The sequence below is a fragment of the Anolis sagrei genome, chromosome 11 (genome assembly GCF_037176765.1).
Source record: "Anolis sagrei isolate rAnoSag1 chromosome 11, rAnoSag1.mat, whole genome shotgun sequence".
NCBI classification, from domain to species: domain Eukaryota; kingdom Metazoa; phylum Chordata; class Lepidosauria; order Squamata; family Dactyloidae; genus Anolis; species Anolis sagrei.
In genome coordinates, this window is record NC_090031.1 from 30,326,319 (window position 1) to 30,347,691 (window position 21,373).

The 21,373-nt window shown below is 43.5% G+C and overlaps 1 protein-coding gene across 3 annotated transcripts in view; it reads left to right on the forward strand.

Annotated features, from left to right (window-relative positions):
* Positions 1 to 21,373, forward strand: part of BCAS3 (BCAS3 microtubule associated cell migration factor) — a 549,518-nt gene that overhangs the window by 74,351 nt on the left and 453,794 nt on the right. For all 3 annotated transcript variants that reach the window (XM_060756800.2, XM_060756801.2, XM_060756803.2), the window contains exons 10-11: positions 8,000 to 8,076; positions 8,370 to 8,453. In XM_060756800.2, coding sequence (XP_060612783.1) covers positions 8,000 to 8,076; positions 8,370 to 8,453 — 161 coding nt within the window. The remainder of the gene's footprint in view (positions 1 to 7,999; positions 8,077 to 8,369; positions 8,454 to 21,373) is intronic.

Below are 21,373 nucleotides of genomic sequence, written 5' to 3' on the forward strand. Positions count from 1 at the left end.
ATGGCCATACAGCCCGGAAAATGCACATATAATGTGTGCATTTGAGAACATGCCTTGATCTATAGATGTGCTTACTAGGTCTCCTTCCGCTATTAAAGATGCTTGAATCGAAGCTCACCCTAATTTTTTGCCCTTAAAAGGAAAGCTGTAGCCAAGTATGCTTAAAATCAAAGGAGCGGGCTTGAATTTGCTCCGTCTGAAGTATTTCAACACAGGGCAAGCCTGTTTTAAAGCTGGAATCAGCAGCTTTTCTTGAAAGAGGAAAAAATAAGATTGCTTTGCGAAGTAATCTTAAAGTTACCAATAGGTGTCAGTTTCTCCCTGCATTACGGCCTTCGGACCCCAAGAGAGGAAGCATCTACTTTTTCCTTAACTCACAGCAACCCAACACTCCTAACTGCTGCTCTTGGGTAGAGTGGCCATAAAATCAGATTTGAATCCAAGGCTTTAAAGCTGAACCTTTTGCACCCCCACGTCCCCAACTGCTTATTGTTAAAGGATAGGACTTCCTTAATATTTTGGTTCTTATCTTTTCCTCCTTTTAATGTCACCGCAGCATCTCCTTCCCTTTCTGTAGCATGATGGGCACGAGAAAAAGAAAAAAGGTTAATGAGAGAGAAATATTATTACTGGGGTTTCTGTGTTTAACTCAATGGTGATATCAATGCTTTTCAATCGCTTTTTATTTTGTCTTTACTAATAATATAATATAGTATATTGTATATACATGTTTGTTGTTCATTCGTTCAGTTGTCTCCGACTATTTGTGACCTCATGGACCAGCCCACGCCAAAGCTCCCTGTCGGCCGTCACCACCCCCAGCTCCTTCAAGGTCAGTCCAGTCACTTCAAGGATGCCATCCATCCCTCTTGCCCTTGGTCGGCCCCTCTTTCTTTTACCTTTCACTTTCCCCAGCATCATTGTCTTCTCTAGGCTTTTACATGTATATACATGTAATATTTATAATATTATTAGCTGTCCCCTGCCACGCATTGCTGTGGCCCACATGGGGGTTCTTTGTGGGAGGTTTGGCCCAATTCTATCATTGGTGGGGTTCAGATTGCTCTGTGATTGTAGGTGAACTATAAATCCCAGCAACTACAACTCCCAAATGTCAAGATTCTATTTCCCCCAAACTCCACCAGTGTTCACATTTGGACATATTGAGTGTTTGTGCCAAGTTTGTTCTACATCCATCATTGTTTGAGTCCACAGTGATATCTGGATGTAGGTAAACTACAACTCCAAAACCAAAGGACACTGCCCACTAAAGCCTTCCAGTATGTTCTGTTGGTCATGGGAAAACTGTGTGCCAAGTTTGGTTCAATTCCATTGTTGGTGGGGTTCAGAATGCTCTTTGATTGTAGGTGAACTATAAATCCCAGCAACACTATGCACAGAGCATTTATATATATATAGATAATGTAATACAATATAATACTAGTAATAATAATACAAGCCGCTCTGAGTCCCCTTCGGGGTTGAGAAGAGCAGGGTATAAATACAGTAAATAAATAAATGAATAATATATAATTATAATTATATATTTACATTACATGTAATATTACTAATAATATTACAATATAATGGTATGGTGCAATATATAATACTGATATTGTACTATGCTGCTCTTGTAAACATGCAAATGAGAGTAGATCAATAATATATTGTACGAAAATATATCTTCGTGAGAAGGGCGGCATATAAATGCCGTAAATAAATAAACAAATGCCCCTTTGATTTGTACTTAATATGACAGATGGATAATAGTTCCTTCCTTTTGGGAGAGGTCAGCTATTTCAATATGACAGCGCGGCAATGTGTTTGTGTCCAGTATTAGGTGACATCCCACTTTGTACAATTCTTGTCCACCCATATCGCTGCATTATTAATCTCCAGGGAGAAAGATGATGGCTGAGGCCATTATCTGGCACCAAGTTTGTATTGATGCCATAGTGCTTACTCCCTAAAGAGAGGCCAATTTCTAGCAAAAATTACTTTGCTTACTTTGCTCTGAATTTAAAAGGATAATTCTGCTTGGAATATGTCAACATATAGGAATCCATTCATTATTAATGCAAGACTAGTATTTGTTCTGTAGTCCCCGGTGGCGCAGTGGATTAAACCGCTGAGCTGCTGAAATTTCTAACCGAAAGGTTGCAGGTTCAAATCCGGGAGGTGGTATGAGCTCCTGCTGTTAACACCAGCTTCTACCAACCTCGTAGTTTGAAAACATGCAAATGTGAGTACAGTGTTCACTCGCTACTTCACGGTTCGCTTTTTGCAGACTTGCTGTTTCACGGGTTTTTGCCTCCTGGCAATGATGGTGTGTGGAAAGGGGTTTCACCCTCCCCCTCGGGAGAGAGGCAGCCAATCATAAAAAAAAGAGAGAGAGGAGATGCAGTATGTAAATCATGGCCTTATAGCCCCTTCCTTATAGCTAGCCAAATATATATATATAGCGTTCCTATTTCTCGGATTTTCACTTTTCACGGGTAGTCTTGGAACGTAACACCCTCAATAAGTGAGGGAACACTGTAGATCAATAAGTACCACTTACTGAAATAAATACATTAAGCCTCCAGGGGTAGCAGGTTAAACTGCTGAGCTGCTGAACTTGCTGACCAAAATGTTGGCAGTTTGAATCCAGGGACCGGGGTGAGCTCCTGTTGTTAGACCCACCTTCTGCAGACCTAGCAGTTTGAAAACATGCAAGCACTTCACCTAGTGTTTGTTCTCCTCTGTGGGACTAAGCATGTCCTTCATGCTATTATATATTGGGATTTGCTCTCCAATTGATGTGATATTAGCTCTCACAAGATGCTGAGGTAGGAACATCTGACTTGCATGACAAAGAGTTGGACGTCCTGTGACAGCAACCACTGAGTTTCACAAGCAAAAGGTTGACAGATTGATTCAGGATGATCGACGTATCACTCAGAGACAAATTTCAAGCATAAATGGCATTTCACAAGAACGTGTGGGTCACATTATTGCTTTGCTTGGCTATCGGAAGATCTGTGCACGATGGCTCTCCAGGATGAGAGAACTGAGATGCTGGTTACGGAAACAGAGTGTTGACTTCTTCTGTGACAACTTCAGAAAACATATTCATTGTTGGCAGAAATATATCCAATTGTTTTTTGATTATGTGGAAAAGTGAATAGTGGTAGTTAAAGAGCACATTCTAAGAATTATTTCTGCGTTTGATTTATTAAAATATTCCTATCCAAACCCAAATAACTAAGCTGGATGCATTCCTGTGAGATACTGGTTGCGTGACAAACCAAGAGTTGGATGTCCTGTGACAGCAACCACTGAGTTTCACAAGCAAAAGGTTGACAGATTAATTCAGGACAATCGTTGTATAACTCAGAGAGAAATTTCAAGCATAATTGGCATTTCACTTAAACACGTGGCTCACATTATTGCTTTGCTTGGCTATCGGAAGATCGGTGCACGATGGGTACCCAGGATGCTGACACCTGAATGAAAGCGCACAGACTTGAAGATTCAGAGACTGGATCTCACCACTGTATGACATCCTCCATACAGTCCAGATTTAGCACTGTCTGTCTTCCATCTGTTCCCGATAATGAAAGAAGATCTGCGGGGACATCATGATGCTTCTGGTGAAGACGTTGAGAGAACTGTGAGACGCTGGTTGCGGAAACAGAGTGTCGACTTCTTCAGTGACAGCTTCAGAAAATTTGTTCATTGTTGGCAGAAATGTATCCAATTGTCTGGTGATTATGTGGAAAAGTGAATACTGGTAGTTAAAGAGCACATTCTAAGGATTATTTCTGCACTTGATTTATTAAAATATTCCTATCCAAACCCAAGTAACGAAGGTGGAGGCATTCCTGTGAAATGCTGGTTGCAAAAACAGAGTGTTGACTTCTTCCGTGACGGCTTCAGAAAACTTGCTCATCGTTGGCAGAAATGTATCCAATTGTCTGGTGATTATATGGAAAAGTGAATAGTGGTAGTTAAAGAGCACATTCTAAGGATTATTTCTACATTTGATTTATTAAAACATTCCCATCCAAACCCAAGTAATGAAGGTGTAGGCATTACTTTTCATTCAAACAGGTAAAATGAGAATAAAAAGGACTGGAAATTCTCAATGTCCAGGGAAATTTTTTGCCCTCCTGGATGAGCCTTGATTCCCTGCCCAAGCCCTTGCTGTGCCAAGCTCAGTCCCTGGCGCCTGCACTTCAAAACAATCCCAGGCAGCCGGACCGGGAAAGGACCTTCTGTGCTTCAGAGCAAGGGAGCAAATGCTTGTCCCTATGTCAACAGTGCAGCGCTAGAGAGCAGAGTGGTTAGACGCTAGTTTAGACAGCCTCATATGTTTCTCATAAGGCCTTGCCAAAGTACACCAGGAATTTGTCTTCTCGTGTTGGCGTCTTGGTTGGAGTCCTTCAGCAGGGAGGTCAAGGGCAGATGTAAACGGGAGGAAGTCTCCGAACAATGGAAGATGCTCCAGGCTGGGAGAGTGATGGCATTTCTATAGGGCCCTTCATCTCCAAAGGGAATTTGTAAACACATTTGCAAACTATATTACTTCATACCCTTTATAAACAAAGTTTAATTTATCCTTTCTTTTTTTCTTTCTTTTGGGAATAAACAAAATATTAGTTGAAAGGACTCAATGGTTTGTTTGTCATCTTCTGGTCATAAACAGTGTCTTGCAACAAAGCATTCCCTCCTATCCGTTATTTATTCTGTTCCCGTTCTACACCTCTGTTTGTCTCCCTTTTTGGTCAGATTATCTAGCAGATGGGAAGTTCTTGTGGGCAGACCTTTGATGTCTTAATGTAATTGTGTGCTTTGTGTGCATAGCAGCGTCTTTCATGCTCATGGAATTCTGTAAACTGTAAGAGTTTGGCATAGTTTATCCATTTGGTGGGAGCATCAAGCATCTGAAGGGATCCCAGCCAATGGGAGTCTTGTGTCTAGATCCAGGGCAGTCATGCTACCCATGCTCTATTCTGCCTTGGTTAGACCACATCTGGAATACTGTGTCCAATTCTGTGCACCACAATTGAAGGGAGATGATGACAAGCTGGAAAGTGTCCAGAGGAGGGCAACTAAAATAATCAAGGGTCTGGAGAACAAGCCTTATGAGGAGCGGCTTAAAAAGCTGGGCATGGTTACCCTGAAGAAGAGATGGCTGAGAGGAGACATGATAGCCATGTATAAGTATGTGAGAGGAAGTCCTAGGGAGGAGGGAGCAAGCTTGTTTTCTGCTGCCCTGGAGACTAGGATGCAATGGAGCAATGGCTTTAAACTACAAGAAAGGAGATTCCATCTGGACATTAGAAAGAACTTCCTGACTATGAGAGCTGTTCAGCAGTGGAACTCTCAGCCCCAGAGTGTGGTGGTGGCTTCTTCTTTGGAGGCTTTTAAACAGAGGCTAGATAGCCATCTGTCGGGGGTGCTTTGAATGCAGCCTTCACACTGGAGCTTTCTCACATGAGGCTTCTCTCACACTGAGGTTTACCTCACACTCCTCAGGATGACACCAGCTTTGGCCCACTAAATCTATCAGGCTTTGGCCTGCTCACTCTCTCCTCAAGACAACACTAGCTTTTTCCTGCTTCTTGGCGAATGGGGTTGGACTGGATGGCCCACGAAGTCTCTTCCAACTCAATGATTCTATGAACTAGGTTTCCATAACACAAACAAACAAATACATAGTAGCTTTACACGCAGCAGCCTTCACACTGGAGCTTTCTCACATAAGGCTTCTCTCACACTGAGGTTTACCTCACACTCCTCAGGACGACACCAGCTTTTTCCTGCTTCTTGGCAGGGAGTTGGACTGGATGGTCCACGGGGTCTCTTCCAATTCTATGATTCTATGAACTAGGTTTCCATAACACAAACAAACAAATACATAGTAGCTTTACACACAGCAGCCTTCACACTGGAGCTTTCTCACACAAGGCTTCTCTCACACTGAGGTTTACCTCACACTCCTCAGGACGACACCAGCTTTGGCCCACTAACTCTAACTGGCTTCGGCCTGCTCACTCTCTCCTCAAGACAACACTAGCTTTTTCCTGCTTCTTGGCAGGGGGTTGGACTGGATGTCCCATGAGGTCTCTTCCAACTCTATGATTCTATGACTGTCTGTACTGTTCTTAAAGTCAATAAGCATCCCCCACAGCCTTCTCAAGTGCACACATGCCAAAAATATTGTGGCGAAAATGTTATATGTATTCACCACTTTTCTTGTGTCACTTCTAAGAAGGTAGGAAAGTCCAGATGATCCATTACATCAGTGTTTCTCAACCTTCCTAATGCCGTCTTGTCTCATTGTGTTCATTGTCTTAGATTTGTAGAATTATAGAGTTGGAAGAGACCACATGGGACATCTAGTCCAGTAGTTCTCAGTCTTCCAAATGCCGCGACCCCTTGATACAATTCCTCATGTTGTGGTGACCCCCAACCATAACATTATATTCGTTGCTACTTCCCAACTGTAGTTTTGCTATTGTTATTAATTGTCATGTAAATATCTGTTATGCAGGACATATTTTCATTCACTGGACCAAGTTTGGCACAAATACCTGATATGCCCAATTTTGAATACTGGTGGAGTTGGGGGGGTTGATTTTGTCATTTGGGAATTGTAGTTCCTAGGATTTATAGTTAACCTACAATAAAAGAGCATTTTGAACCCTGCCAATGATGGAATTGAACCATACTTGTCACACAGAAGAACTTCCATGACCAACAGAAAATACTGGAATGGTTTTATGGGCATTGACCTTGAGTTTTGGAGTTGTAGTTCACTGACATCCAGAGAGTACTGAAGACTCACAATGATGAATGTGGACCAAACTTGGCACAGATACTCAATATGCCTAAATGTGAACATTGGTGGGCTTTAGGGAATATAGACCTTGACATTTGGGAGTTGTATTTTCTGGGATTTCTAGTTCATCTACAATCTAAGAGCCCCTAGAGCCCCACCAATGGTAGAATTGGGCCAAACTTTCCACACAGATCCCCCATGACCAACAGAATCATAGAATCATAGAATCAAAGAGTTGGAAGAGATCTCATGGGCCATCCAGTCCAACCCCCTGCCAAGAAGCAGGAACATCGCATTCAAATAACCCCCGACAGATGGCCATCCAGCCTCTGTTTAAAAGCTTCCAAAGAAGGAGCCTCCACCACACTCTGGGGCAGAGAGTTCCACTGCTGAACGGCTCTCACAGTCAGGAAGTTTTTCCTCATGTTCAGATGGAACTGTGTTTTCTGATGGTCTTTGGCATCCCCTCTGACACCCCCTTGTGACACATTGCACTACATTGGAAAGATTTATCATGATTACCAAGTTGGAATGAGGGTTGGGTTGCCAACAATGCTACAAGGTCTTGGTCTAGTGCCCATGATTTCATAACAGGGTGGTGGCACTGCTTGTTATTTTTCTCTGAAAAACTCCTCCTTGAAGGCCGGGCTACAGTTATTAGGATTTTATGTATGTGCTTTGACTTCTGGAGCAACAGAGAGTCCATTAAATGGTCCACTGAGACCCCCAGCAGTTTTCTAGTGTTCCGATCAAAAACAAAACAAACAGAACAAAATTGAGACCAGCTGTTCTAATGGATATGCTTATGTTCATCTAGAGAAGACTGACTGTTTGGGCAAGTTGACTTTTCCCAAGATGCTGGTCTGATGTAAGTGTCTTCATTAAGGCATCCCAAAAAAAGCCATCTGAAGATCTAAGGAACACATTTGGATACCGTCACTAGTGTGGAAAATTAACTATATCTCCTAACTTCTAAATAAGTCCTTTAGCTGTTCCTAACATCGTATGCATGCCATTATTACCTCTACAGAAATGCCCTCCGCATACCCCAGAGAGCATGGAGGTGAGGCAGGTGGCCATGTGAAATCTCTTTTTTTTTCCCCTTTTGGTACAGAATGCTTTGGAAGAACTATGTTCTGTTATTCTCAGGGGTGCCTTTTTGATATTTTTCAGGTTGCTATCCTTGCCCAGGGCCAAACATGAACCCCATAGCCCTAGGAAGCCGGTGGCTAGCATATGCTGAAAACAAGGTAAGGAATCAGTTTGGTCAGTCTACTCTCATACCCTTGGCATCCATAAGATTATTTTAAGAAAGAGATACAGCAGCAGCAATAAAAATGTGTTCCAGTTTCTTGAAGTCTGGGGATTTGTTGTTTTATTTGGTGTTGTTTTCAATCAGCATGAAAAGGAGAGGTCGACTTGTGGGGGAAAGAATCCTACACGTGCAAGAGACTGTGCTTGTTTCCTGGGAAAGATGCTGATGCATGTCTTCTCTTTCGCTCTCTCTTTCAAGTACATACACACTTTCTTTCTTTTTCCACAGCTGATCCGGTGCCATCAATCCCGCGGTGGGGCCTGTGGAGACAATATTCAGTCCTACACTGCCACAGTCATCAGTGCAGCCAAAGTAGGTACCTTGGCAACTACTAGCATACTAACTGCCTTTTTCGCTTTGCTGTGTGTGTGTATATATATATACACGCATACACACTTTAATACTTCTCTTCATTGGATCAGAGTTCAACACAAAACTACATTGAAACAAATGCAGAAACCATAGCTCTTGAAACTTAAAGAACACACATATACAGGCAGACTAAAACTTGTAGTAAAGGTAAAGGTAAAGGTTTTCCCCTGACATTAAGTCCAGTCGTGTCCAACTCTGGGGGTTGGTGCTCATCTCCATTTCTAATCCAAAGAGCCGGTGTTGTCCGTAGACACCTCCAAGGTCATGTGGCCAGCATAATAAGCTTTATAAATAAAAATGTAATGTTCGTTTGTGGGATTAACAGAACTCAAAAACCACTGGGGGAATTGACACCAAATTTGGACAACGTACACCTAACAACCCAATATATGTCCTTCACTAAAAAAATGAGTTTGTCATTTGGGAGTTGTAGTTGCTGGAATTTATAGTTCCCCTATAATCAAAGAGCATTCTGAACCTCATCGACAATAGAATTGGACCAAACTTGGCACACAGTTCTCCCATGAACAACAGAAAATACTGGAAGGGTTTGGTGGACTGGTTTTGGAGTTGTAGTTCACTTACATCCAGAGATGACTGTGGACTCAAACAATGATGGATCTGGACCAAACTCTACACAAATACTCAATATGCCCAAATGTGAACACTGGTAGAGTTTGGGTAAAATAGAATCTTGACATTTGGGAGCTTTAGTTGCTGGGATTTATAGTTCACCTACAATCACAGAGCATTCTGAACCCCACCAACGATAGAACTGGGCCAGACCTCCCACACATAACCCCCATGTGGGCCACAGCAGGGGACAGCTAGTATATAATAATATTGTAATGTAGTAATAAGATAAAGCTTTCCCTTTGACATTAAGTCCAATCGTGTCCGACTCTGTGGGTTGGTGCTCATCTCCATTTCTAACCCAAAGAGCCGGCGTTGTCCGTAGACATCTCCAAGGTCATGTAGCCACTGGCATGACTGCATGGAGCACTGATACCTTCCCGCCGGAGCAGTACCTACTCACATTTGCCTGTTTTCGAACTGCTAGGTTGGCAGAAGCTGAGGCTGACAACTTGTGCAATTTAATAATTGCACAAAACGTGTGCAATTTAATAATGTAGGTCTATTAAAACGCCCAGGATAGATCAGAACGATTTGTTTTTATCTGGTAATTAAATGATAACAGTGATGGCATATGGGTGTTTTATCAGGGAAGGCATACAAAAAGAAGGACACTCCTGAAAAAGAAAAATTTAAAATCACCATCTCTCTTAATAGATTATCTAAAAATAAATGCTTCTGGTAGAAGAGTTGTATAGGGAGTACTTTGGAAAAGGAGTTTAAAAATTGCCTAGTATTTGGGGTTTCCTCTCACCAAGATCTGCTCTAGGTAGACTTCAGGCAACAAAAGTCATTGGTAGTTTGCAAATCCTATCCATTAAATACAAACTTCCTGTTCGGCATGAATCCTTTCCCCTGATATTCTGCTTCTTTGCATGTACTGCCCAGCAAAGGCCAGGCTAGGTTGCTGTGTGTTTTCCAGACTGTATGGTCATGTTCCAGAAGCATTCTCTCCGGACATTTCAGGAGTTGGATGCCTGCTATAGACACAGGCGAAACGTCAGGAGAGAATGCTTCTGGAACGTGGTCATATAGCCTAGAAAACACACAATAACCCAGTGATTCTGGCCATACTTCTACAATACACAGGCCAGGCTTTTGTTATTTATACTTATTATAACTCTCAAACTTCTCACTTTGGGAGAGAAAACATGGTGGTTTTGAATAAGAGGGCTTGAAAACAGATTTTTTTTTCCATTTCTCTGGCCAGACTGGCCTCAACAAAACAACCACGTAAAGTAGCCCTTCTGGAGCAGCAGAGGTCATAACATTTTCTTATAATATCACGGAAAGAAAGAGAAATGTTTGTCCCATAATGATTGCTGTCCGTGCCAACAGTGCTGCCTGTTGAATGAGGTGACAAAAAAATCACAGGTTTTGTATTGCTTGAGGCCAATGTGATCTTTTTCTCTCTTTGTATGTTTGTGTGTTTACTATCCGTGCTAAATTCCTCTATTCTTAGTGGGTAGGAGAAAACCACGTTTTCCCCCTTTAGTACACAGTTGTCTTTAACTTTTTTTACGCTTATGTTTAAATAAAAGTCTTCTAGACAAACTCTGTGATTTTCCACAATGAGCCACAGAACCAAAAACAATGTTTTTTATTATTGATGTCAAAGTCGTGATATCAAATATATTATTTATTTATCTATTTATTTATTTATTTATTTATTTACAGTATTTCTATTCCGCCCTTCTCACCCCGCAGGGGACTCAGAGCAGATTACAATGTACATATACATGGCAAACATTCAGTGCCATAAACACACAACATATATAGACAGACAGAGGCTATTTAACTTTCCAGCTTTCATGAGGGTATTCTGGCCACCAGGGGAGCTATCGCTTCACCATCCATTTGTGACACTGATGGAGTACTTCCTCATTCTATGCTTGCTTGCTAGAGATTTTATGGCATCGTAAATTAGTTAAATTAGCCTCCCTGCATAAGCGGTACCTAAATTTCCTACTTGACAGATGCAACTGTCTTTTGGGCTGCAAAGGTCAACAGCAAGCTACACAATGGTCGGAAGCTCACTCTGACCCGGGCTGGCTTCAAACTCATGACCTTTTGGTCAGTAGTGATCTTAATGTAGCTGACTCCCAGCCAGCTGCGCCACAGTCCTGGTGTCCCTACTTCACGGATTTTCACTTATTGCAGTTGGTCCTGGAACGTAACACCCGTGATAAGTGAGGAATCATAGAATCATAGAATCAAAGAGTTGGAAGAGACCTCAAGGGCCATCCAGTCCAACCCCCTGCCAAGAAGCAGGAATATTGCATTCAAATCACCCCTGACAAATGGCCATCCAGCCTCTGCTTAAAAGCTTCCAAAGAAGGAGCCTCCACCACACTCCGGGGCAGAGAGTTCCACTGCTGAACGGCTCTCACAGTCAGGAAGTTCTTCCTAATGTTCAGATGGAATCTCCTCTCTTGTAGTTTGAAGCCATTGTTCCGCGTCCTAGTCTCCAAGGAAGCAGAAAACAAGCTTGCTCCCTCCTCCCTGTGGCTTCCTCTCACATATTTATACATGGCTATCATATCTCCTCTCAGCCTTCTCTTCTTCAGGCTAAACATGCCCAGTTCCCTAAGCCGCTCCGCATAGGGCTTGTTCTCCAGACCCTTGATCATTTTAGTCGCCCTCCTCTGGACACATTCCAGCTTGTCAATATCTCTCTTGAATTGTGGTGCCCAGAATTGGACACAATATTCCAGGTGTGGTCTAACCAAAGCAGAATAGAGGGGTAGCATTACTTCCTTAGTTCTAGACACTATGCTCCTATTGATGCAGGCCAAAATCCCATTGGCTTTTTTTGCCACCACATCACATTGTTGGCTCATGTTTAACTTGTTGTCCACGAGGACTCCAAGATCTTTTTCACACGTACTGCTCTCGAGCCAGGCATCCCCCATTCTGTCTCTTTGCATTTCATTTTTTCTGCCAAAGTGGAGTATCTTGCATTTGTCACTGTTGAACTTCATTTTGTTAGTTTTGGCCCATCTCTCTAATCTGTCAAGATCGTTTTGAATTCTGCTCCTGTCCTCTGGAGTATTGGCTATCCCTCCCAATTTGGTGTCGTCTGCAAACTTGATGATCATGCCTTCTAGCCCTTCATCTAAGTCATTAATAAAGATGTTGAACAGGACCGGGCCCAGGACGGAACCCTGCGGCACTCCGCTCGTCACTTCTTTCCAGGATGAAGAGGAAGCATTAGTGAGCACTCTCTGTGTTCGTCCACTTAACCAATTACAGATCCACCTCACCGTAGTTTTGCCTAGCCCACATTGGACTAGTTTCCTTGCCAGAAGGTCATGGGGGACCTTGTCGAAGGCCTTACTGAAATCCAGGTACGCTACATCCACGGCATTCCCCGCATCTACCCAGCTTGTAGCTCTATCGAAGAAAGAGATCAGATTAGTCTGGCATGACTTGTTTTTGATAAATCCATGTTGACTATTAGCGATGACTGCATTTGTTTCTAAGTGTTTGCAGACCGCTTCCTTAACAATCTTTTCCAGAATTTTGCCCGGTATCGACGTGAGGCTGACCGGACGGTAGTTGTTTGGGTCGTCCTTTTTTCCCTTCTTGAAGATTGGGACCACATTGGCCCTCCTCCAATCTGCTGGAACTTCTCCCGTTCTCCAAGAACTCTCAAAGATGGTTGCCAATGGTTCCGAAATGACTTCCGCTAGTTCCTTCAATACTCTTGGGTGTAGTTGATCTGGCCCTGGGGACTTGAACTCATTAAGAGCGGCCAGGTATTCCTGGACGACTTCTTTCCCAATTTGGGGTTGGATGTCCTCCAATCCCTCATCCACTCCATCTTGCTGAGGTTGAAGACTCTGTACTTAGTTGGAATGACAGGAAGGCTAACATTCTGTGAGTCATGCAAATGTCAAAGGCTTCATGGCTAGAATCACTGGGTTGTTGTAGGTTTTTCAGGCTGCATGGCCATGTTCTGGAAGCATTCTCTCCTGACGCTTCGCCTGCATCTATGGCAGGCATCCTCAAAAGTTGTGAGACCTCACAACCTCAGAGGATGCCTGCCATAGATGCAGGTGAAATGTTAGGAGAGAATGCTTCTAGAACATGGCCATACAGCCTGAAAAACCTACAGCAACCCAAAGTTGTGAATAATCAAATCCATGAAAGTTAAACCTGTGCAAGTCAAGGGTCAGATGTAGTTTTAGGGCTCTTCCACACAGCCATATAACCCAGAATATTAATGGAGAAATTCCCACAATACTTGGTTTGAACTGGGTTATCTGAGTCCACACTGGCAAATATTCCAGTTCAATGTGGACTGTATACAGTTGTGTGGAAGGGGCCTTAGATAGTGCATAATCCGTTGCAGCAGACATTACCTTGAGAAGCATGCCTTTTGTGTGTAAGAGAGGAAAAAAGCACTTTCTAGCATGGAGCGTACTTCTTTTAGTTTGGCTTGGATTTTAAAACAGATTTACCAAATAACTAAGCTGATTGGTAAGGAGTAAGTTTTAAAACTGATGACGGAATTAGGTAACTACGTTTTGCAGGCTTCCCAATTTTACCACTGGCGTTGCCCTGACCAAAGAAAAGTTGGGAATCTTTTGGTGTAGGATTTCAAGCGCTCAAAGCATTTTGTTCTCATTATCAGGGTGTAACCCTTTACAACAGGCATATAATACAGGTCAGGCCGAGGTGGGTCGAGAGGGAAGTGGCTTGCCTGAGGCCACCCAGTAAGTTCATAGTAGGGAGGATGAAATTTTGAAGTTGGGCTTTCCGGTTAGTCACTCAGGGCTCCTCCAGATGACAAAAGATATGGAGAGGTTATCGTCCTCGAATTTTCAAAAAAATATCCAAACAACATTTTTCTTGTATTGTCAAAGGCTTTCATGGCCAGGATCACTGGGTTGTTGAAGGTTTTTTGGGCTATATGGCCATGCTCTAGATTCTAGGTTGTGAAGTCCTCTGAGGATACGTCAGGAGAGAATGCTTCTAGAACATGACCATATAGCCCCAAAAACCTACAACAACCCAATGTTTCTCTTGTCTTCCTTTACCTCCACATGAAAAACTGAATTTTTTGGTGGGCCTTCAGAAGAAAAGATGGCTATGGAGAGGGGGAGCATGGGTGTGAAAGAAAACAAAAGACTGGGAAATATACTGTATATGTCTATATAATTGTAAATAATTCTATAAAAAATAATATATTTTTGTCGTGTCAGCAGTGACTTGAGGGTGGGGGGCAATGCCAGCTAGCTTGTAGAGTTTATCAACAGGTGTAGGTTGAAGACATCCTGTGATTATTCTGCATGTTTTGTTCAATGCTATGTTGACCTGCTTTGCATGGGCAGACCTATGCCAAAGGTTTAAGACATCCTGTGTTTATTCTGCATGTTTCATTCAATGCTGTGTTCACCTGCTTTGCATGGGCAGACTTGTGCCAAACAGGGCAGGCATATTTGGCAGTTGGGTAAGACAAGGCTAGAGCTGATGTTCTTACTAATTTTGGGTCTGCTCCCCATGCACTGCCAGTAAGTTTCCACAGAATGTTATTGTGTGCAGCTACTTTGTGCTTAGTGTTCATACAGTGTTTCCTATATGTTAGTGTCTGATCTAAGGTGACACTGAGATATGTAGGATGGAAACAATGTTCAAGCTCTTGATCTTCCCAGGTGACTTTCAATTTCCTATTGGCTTCGTGGTTGCATAGGTGGAAAGCACACACTTGTGTCTTGGCAGGGTTAGGCTTCAGGTGGTTATCTTTGAAATAGCTGGAGAGATCTTTCAAGGCATTCGTAAACTGGATTTCAACTGTTTCAAAATCTTTTGCTTGTGTTGTTACACCATGGTCATCAGCATATATAAAACTCTTTGTGAGTGGTGGTTGTGGCTGATCGTTAGTAAAGCTGAGAGAGTGTGATTTGCCCAAGATCACCTAGTGCAGTGCTTCTCAACCTGTGGGTCCCTAGGTGTTTTAGCCTACAACTCCCAGAAATCCCAGCCAATTTACCCGTTGTTAGGATTTCTGGGAGTTGAAGGCCAAAGCATCTGGGGACCCACAGGTTGAGAACCATTGACCTAGTGGTTTCCATGGCTGAAAGGAGCTTTGAACCCTGATCTCCCATGTTCTTGCATTGTGTCAGTAGTCACTTTATAAAGGCTGGAAATCTGGAAACCTTTTGTGTAAACAGTGGTGATAGGTGGAGTGATTTTTAGTAGTGTTTCTTTTCATCAGGGATAAAAGGAGCTCTAGAATCTCAACTCAGAGTTGTTATTGGTACTTTCCAAAGCAAAATACAACATTCTCAGTGATAAAAACCCAGATCGGAACCACCCAGCTCTCTTTGTCACCTCATAACATCTGCATATGCTTCATTCCTCGTGTCTTTTAAATCCCAAGATGGCAAGATCTTGTGCTGTTTTAAAGGGGCATCTGTTTTCTCTTGTTACCTGATAACTCCTTAATGAGTAGTAACAGCTTATGTGAGAGCGTGGCCATTAGCACTAATGGACTGGGAAGACAGCTGATACGGCATGGGAAAGGTTAAAGATTACCAAAGGAGAAACTTGCAGATACGTTCACGGCACGAGGGAATAAGTGGCAGGCTTGTTTTGTACTGATATTTGTGGACTAATGGATTGAGCCAAATTGAAGTTTTGCTGCCCGCTTCCCCATTTGGGTCATTATCTTTGGCTATTCCATGTGGCTGTTGTTTGCTGTTATTTCATAGATAAGCGCATTGCTTTTGAAACAGCCGTCTGATGTTCCCAGATGTGTCAGATATTTCTTGTCCCCTTTCCCCATATGGCTATGGCACTGCTTGTGTTCTCTGGTCCAACTTTGTGTCCTCCAGATGTGTGGAAAAATATTAGTGCTGGGTGTTTGGGGAACGGATTTAATTACCAGTGAGAATTTGGGCCGAGGAACGCTAATTCTATATAGTGGTAGCCACACCTATTAAAATAAGTTAAAGTAACTTTCAATGAGATGCACAGACTAGGAATTTTATTTATTACTAGCCGTCCCCTGCCACGTGTTGCTGTGGCCCACATGGGGGTTCTGTGTGGGAGGTTTGGCCCAATTCTATCATTGGTGGGGTTCAGAATGCTCTGTGATTGTAGGTGAACTATAAATCCCAGCAACTACAACTCCCAAATGTCAAGATTCTATTTTCCCCAAACTCCACCAGTGTTCACATCTGGGCATATTTAGTATTCGTGTAGGGTTTGGTCCAGATGCATCATTGTTTGAGTCCACAGTGATCTCTGGATGTAGGTGAACTACAACTCCAAAACCAAAGGACACTGCCCACCAAACCCTTCCAGTATTCTCTGTTGGTCATGGGAGAACGGTGTGCCAAGTTTGGTTCAATCCCATAGTTGGTGTGGTTCAGAATGTTCTTTGATTGTAGGTGAACTATAAATCCCAGTAACTACAACTCCCAAATGACAAAATCAATTTTTTGAGTGAAGTACATACATTGTCTTGTATCCAAATTTGGTGTCAGTTTGTCCAGTGGTTTTTGAGTTTTGTATCCATGAGTCCCCATATTGCCTACTCCTGATATAGAATCCTAGAACTGGAAGAGACCCCCAAGGGTCATCCAGTCCAACCCCGTGTCATGCAGGAAGGCACAATCAAAGCACTCCTGTTAGACAGCCTCTATAGAAAAGCCTCCAGAGAAGGAGACTCCACCACAATCCCAGGCAGTCTATGCCACTCTGCAACAGCCTTTTCTCTCAGGAAGTTCTTCCTCATCTTTTCAGTCGAATCTCTTTCCCTGCCATTTGAAACCATTGCTCCCTTGTGCCCTGATCTCTAGAGCAGCAGAAAGTTTTCCTCCTCCTCCTCCTCCTCCTCCTCTCCCAGCTAAACATCGCCAGAAGGAAAGGAGGATGGAAAAAGAGAAGGAAGAAAGGGAGGAAGAGAAGGATGGAGGGAAGGGTGAAAGGGAAAGGAGAGAGGGGGCAAAGAGAAAAGGAAGGAAAGACAAGAGGGAGGGAAGGAAGGAAGCAAGGGAGGAAGGAAGGAAGGAAGGAAGGGGAAAGAAACCATGTTTCCTTTGAAATCTTCAAACATGGTTGTCATGTTCCCTCTCTACCTTCTCTTCTCCCAGCTAAACATCCCCAGAAGGAAAGGAGGATGGAAAAAGAGAAAGAAGAAAGGGAGAAAGAGAAGGATAGATGGAAGAAAGGGTTGGAGGGAAGGGAGGAAAGAGAAAAGGAAGGAAAGAGAAAAGGGAAAGAAGGAAGGAAGGGGAAAGAAAGGGAGGGAAGGAGGAAGGAAAGAGGAAAGAAGGGAAGGATGAAAGGGTAGAAGGGAAGAAAGGAGAGAGGGAGAAAGGAAGGATAAGGAAGAAAGAGAGGAACTAGGAAGGAAAGACAGAAGAAAGGAAAGACAAAAGAGGGAAGAAAGAGAGTGAGAGGGAAGGAAAGAGGAAGAACAAAAGGGTGGGAAGGAAGGAGGAAGGAAGGAAGAGGGGGAGGGAGGGAAGGAAGGAAGGAGGAAGAAAAGAGAGAAGGAAGGAAAGACAAAAGGGAGGGAAGAAAGAGAGAGGGAAGGAGGAAGGAAAAAGGAAAGGAAGGAAGGAACCATAAAAGGGTGGAACGGAAGAAACGAGGAAGAAAGGGAGGATAAGGAAGGGAGGGAGGGAGGGAAGGAAGGAGGAAGGAAAGAGAGAAGGAAAGACAAAAGGGATGGAAGGAAGGAAGAAGGAAGGAAGGAAGGAAGGAAGGACAAAAGGGTGGAAGGGAAGGAAGGAGGGAAGGAGAAAGAGGGAGAATAAGGAAGGAATGGTGGGAGGGAAGGAGGAAGGAAAGAGAGAAGGATGGAAAGACAAAAGGGAGGGAAGAAAGAAAGAGGGAAGAGGGAAGGAAGGAAGGAAGGACGAAAGGGTGGAAGTGAAGGAAGGAGGGAGAAAGAAGGAAGTAAGCAAGGAAGGAAGGGAAGGAGGAAGAAAAGAGAGAAAGAAGGAAAGACAAAAGGGAGGGAAGGACAAAAGGTGGAAGTGAAGGAAGGAGGAAGGATAAGAGAGAAAGAAAGAAGGACAGGATGGAGGAAGGTTGGGTTTGCTCAACCTGCTCTCGATCAGGAGACATATGAAAGCAGCAGCCCTACGTCCCTTCCTCCAGGAGTATGTAGAAGTGACACAATATGTAGGCAGTGATGTCACTGTGCTCCCCGTTTCTCTGTCCCCAAAAGCAACATCTGTGCAAAGGGATGTGGGATGTTTTTTGTGTTCTTGTGCCATGTTACATCTTCAATAATACTTTACATTTGTTGGTGGGGAGGGGTTGGATTGAAATGCAAGGAGACACAGATCGGCCGTCCTTAGCTGATGGACTCCCTTTTAATTCCGGTACGTGTTGAACTGCATTTGTTGGTGGGAGAACAAGAGAGCGAAAGGAAGAGAGGGAAGCGCCGAGTTGTAATGTTACTGCATGCCCTGCGATGTGCTTGTATGCCTCCAGTAACAAGGCATCTTCTGTCTGCATAAATAAATTAAATGAAGCTCTTTCTAACCTGCTCTTTGATCAGATCATCTCTCTCTATGTAAAATTTACTGTGCGTTTATAATGCAGTTCCTTTCCTGCTGCCTGGCGTAGTGCATCTGCTCGTAATTACAGACGTTTGTTTAATCGCTTGTGGATTATAAAACGGTAGTGATTAATGTCTTGTCAGAAATGGTAGTGTGGGGTTTGTGCGCCTGCCTTTCTATATAGGAAATAGTATTTTTATTTTATTTTCACGTTCTCCCAAGAAGGCCCTTGAAGCCTAGTACTGTATAGCCCTTCTTGTGTGGGATGCTTTTATGAGAGGTATAGAGTCCTCTTTTGTCAAAGACGGAAGTTGGGGTATGGAGCTGGGCCTTGCAAAAACACTCTCTTTCCCCTCAAGGTGGGACTGTGCCTCAGGTATCAGGTTCTGGGTGCTGTAAAGGGCAATGAGGTGGTAGCTTCAGGGCTTCTGCTGGCTGGATTCTGGGACTAAGAGGCTGTCATAGAATCAAAGAGTTGGAAGAGACCTCGTTGGCCATCCAGAAAAACCTAGTGTCGTCTTGAGGAGAGTGAGCAGGCTGAAGCCTGTTAGAGTTAGTAGGCCAAAGCTGGTGTCGTCCTGAGGAGTGTGAGATAAACCTCAGTGTGAGAGGAGCCTCATGTGAGAAAGTTCCAGTGTGAAGGCTGCTTCGTGTAAAGCTACTATGTATTTGTTTGTTAGTGTTATGGAAAGCTAGTTCATAGAATCCTAGAGTTGGAAGAGACCTCGTGGGCCATCTGATCCAACCCTCTGCCAAGAAGCCGGAAAAAGCTAGTGTTGTCCTGAGGAGAGAGTAGTGTGAGAGGAGCCTCGTGTGAGAAAGTTCCAGTGTGAAGGCTGCTTCATGTAAAGCTACTATGTATTTGTTTGTTTGTGTTATGGAAACCTAGTTCATAGAATCCTGGAGTTGGAAGACACCTCGTGGGCCATCCAGTCCAACCCCATTCTTCCAAGAAGCAGGAAAAAGCTAGTGTTGTCTTGAGGAGAGAATGAGCAGGCCGAAGCCTGTTAGAGTTAGCGGGCCAAAGCTGGTGTCGTCCTTAGGAGTGTGAGGCAAACCTCAGTGTGAGAGAAGCCTCGCGTGAGAAAGCTGCTGTATGTAAAGCTACTATGTATTTGTTTGTTTGAGCTATGGAAATCTGGTTCATAGAATCCTAGAGTTGGAAGAAACCTCATGGGTCATCAAGTGCAACCCCATTCTGCCAAGAAGCAGGAAAATCACATTCCAAGCACCCCCGACAGATGGCCATCCAGCCTCCAAAGGAGCCTCCACCAGACTCCGGGGCAGAGAGTTCCACTGCTGAACAACTCTCACAGGAAGTTCTCCCTAATGTTCAGATGGAATCTCCTTTCTTGTAGTTTGAAGCCATTGCTCCTAAAACCGCTTTGAGTCCCTCTCGGGGTGAGATAAAGTGGTATACAAATACTGTAAATAGTAAATAATAGTCTGCAGGGCAGCAAAAAACAAGCTTGCTGCCTCCTCCCTATGACTTCATCTCACATATTTATACATGGCTATCATGTCTCCTCTCAGACTTCTTCAGGCTAAACATGCCCAGCTCTTTAAGCTGCTCCTCATAGGGCTTGTTCTCCAGACACTTGGATCATTTTAGTTGCCCTCTTCTGGACACTGGTTTTCTGATGGTCTTTGGTGACCCCTCTGACACTCCCTTGTGACCTCCCAGGTTGAGAAACGCTGGTCTAGATTCAGGCATTCCCCATCCTCTGCTCCTAATATATATCCAGCCAGAAGATGAAGTGATTTCTCAAGTTGTTACCCTGGATGTCTGTGTGAATAGGCCCGCTGAGGCTGAGCGCCTTCCATCCATTTGCCTCTTTGTGTACGGACTTATTTTCCAAGAATTGTCAGGTTGCCAATTGTTTAAGGATTTTTTTTATTTCTTCCCATTTGTTTGGTTGGAGGTGGGGGTTAAAGGGGGGCTGGTGGGAGTCATGGGGAGGCTAAGGCACCAATGACGGGATCTGTCTGTTGCTAAGAGACTCGGAAAACCCAAAGACTTTTCCCTTTGATATAGGCTGGCTCCGACTTTCTTTCTTTCTTTAAGTGGTAGCATCTCCATTAGCTTTAATGGGGTAAGTACATCAACAGAGGCATCTCAGAGGTTAATCGGGCTTCCTGGCTGAATCGGTGCCGTCGATACAGTGGCGCCTGGTTCTGTTGGCCCTTCAGAGGTTTTCCTGACAACACACTAACAGAGTCTTGTGTGTAAGTCATTTCCCCATGAATAATTCAAGCTGAACGCTTGGCTGCTAATTGATGAACACTAATGTGTTTTCTAATCACTGCAGTTTGAGTTTTTAGCACTAAACAAAGCAGTTGCGATTGATTTGTGGCTTCTGCTCCAGTCCATGATCTGAACCGATTCCCTGCCTTCCCCCGCTACCTTTGGAATTTGAACAGGAGAGCTTCATTTGCCATTTTCCTTATTTTTCTGTTCTAATTTCTATCACTGCTGGAGTTCCTTTTGGTTTATTCTTGAGGAGGCTGATGCTAGGTCTGTGTGATGGGTTAACACAGGCTCAGATCTCTCTGATGCTATATTTTTGAGCATTGTGGTTGTTGCTGTTGTATGTTTTCAAGTTGTTCCCAACTTATTGTTGTGACTCATCTGGAACCACAGATACAGACGAATAGTGTTGTGACTCAGATGGGGTCGCAGAGTGATTCTGATGAGGATGATGG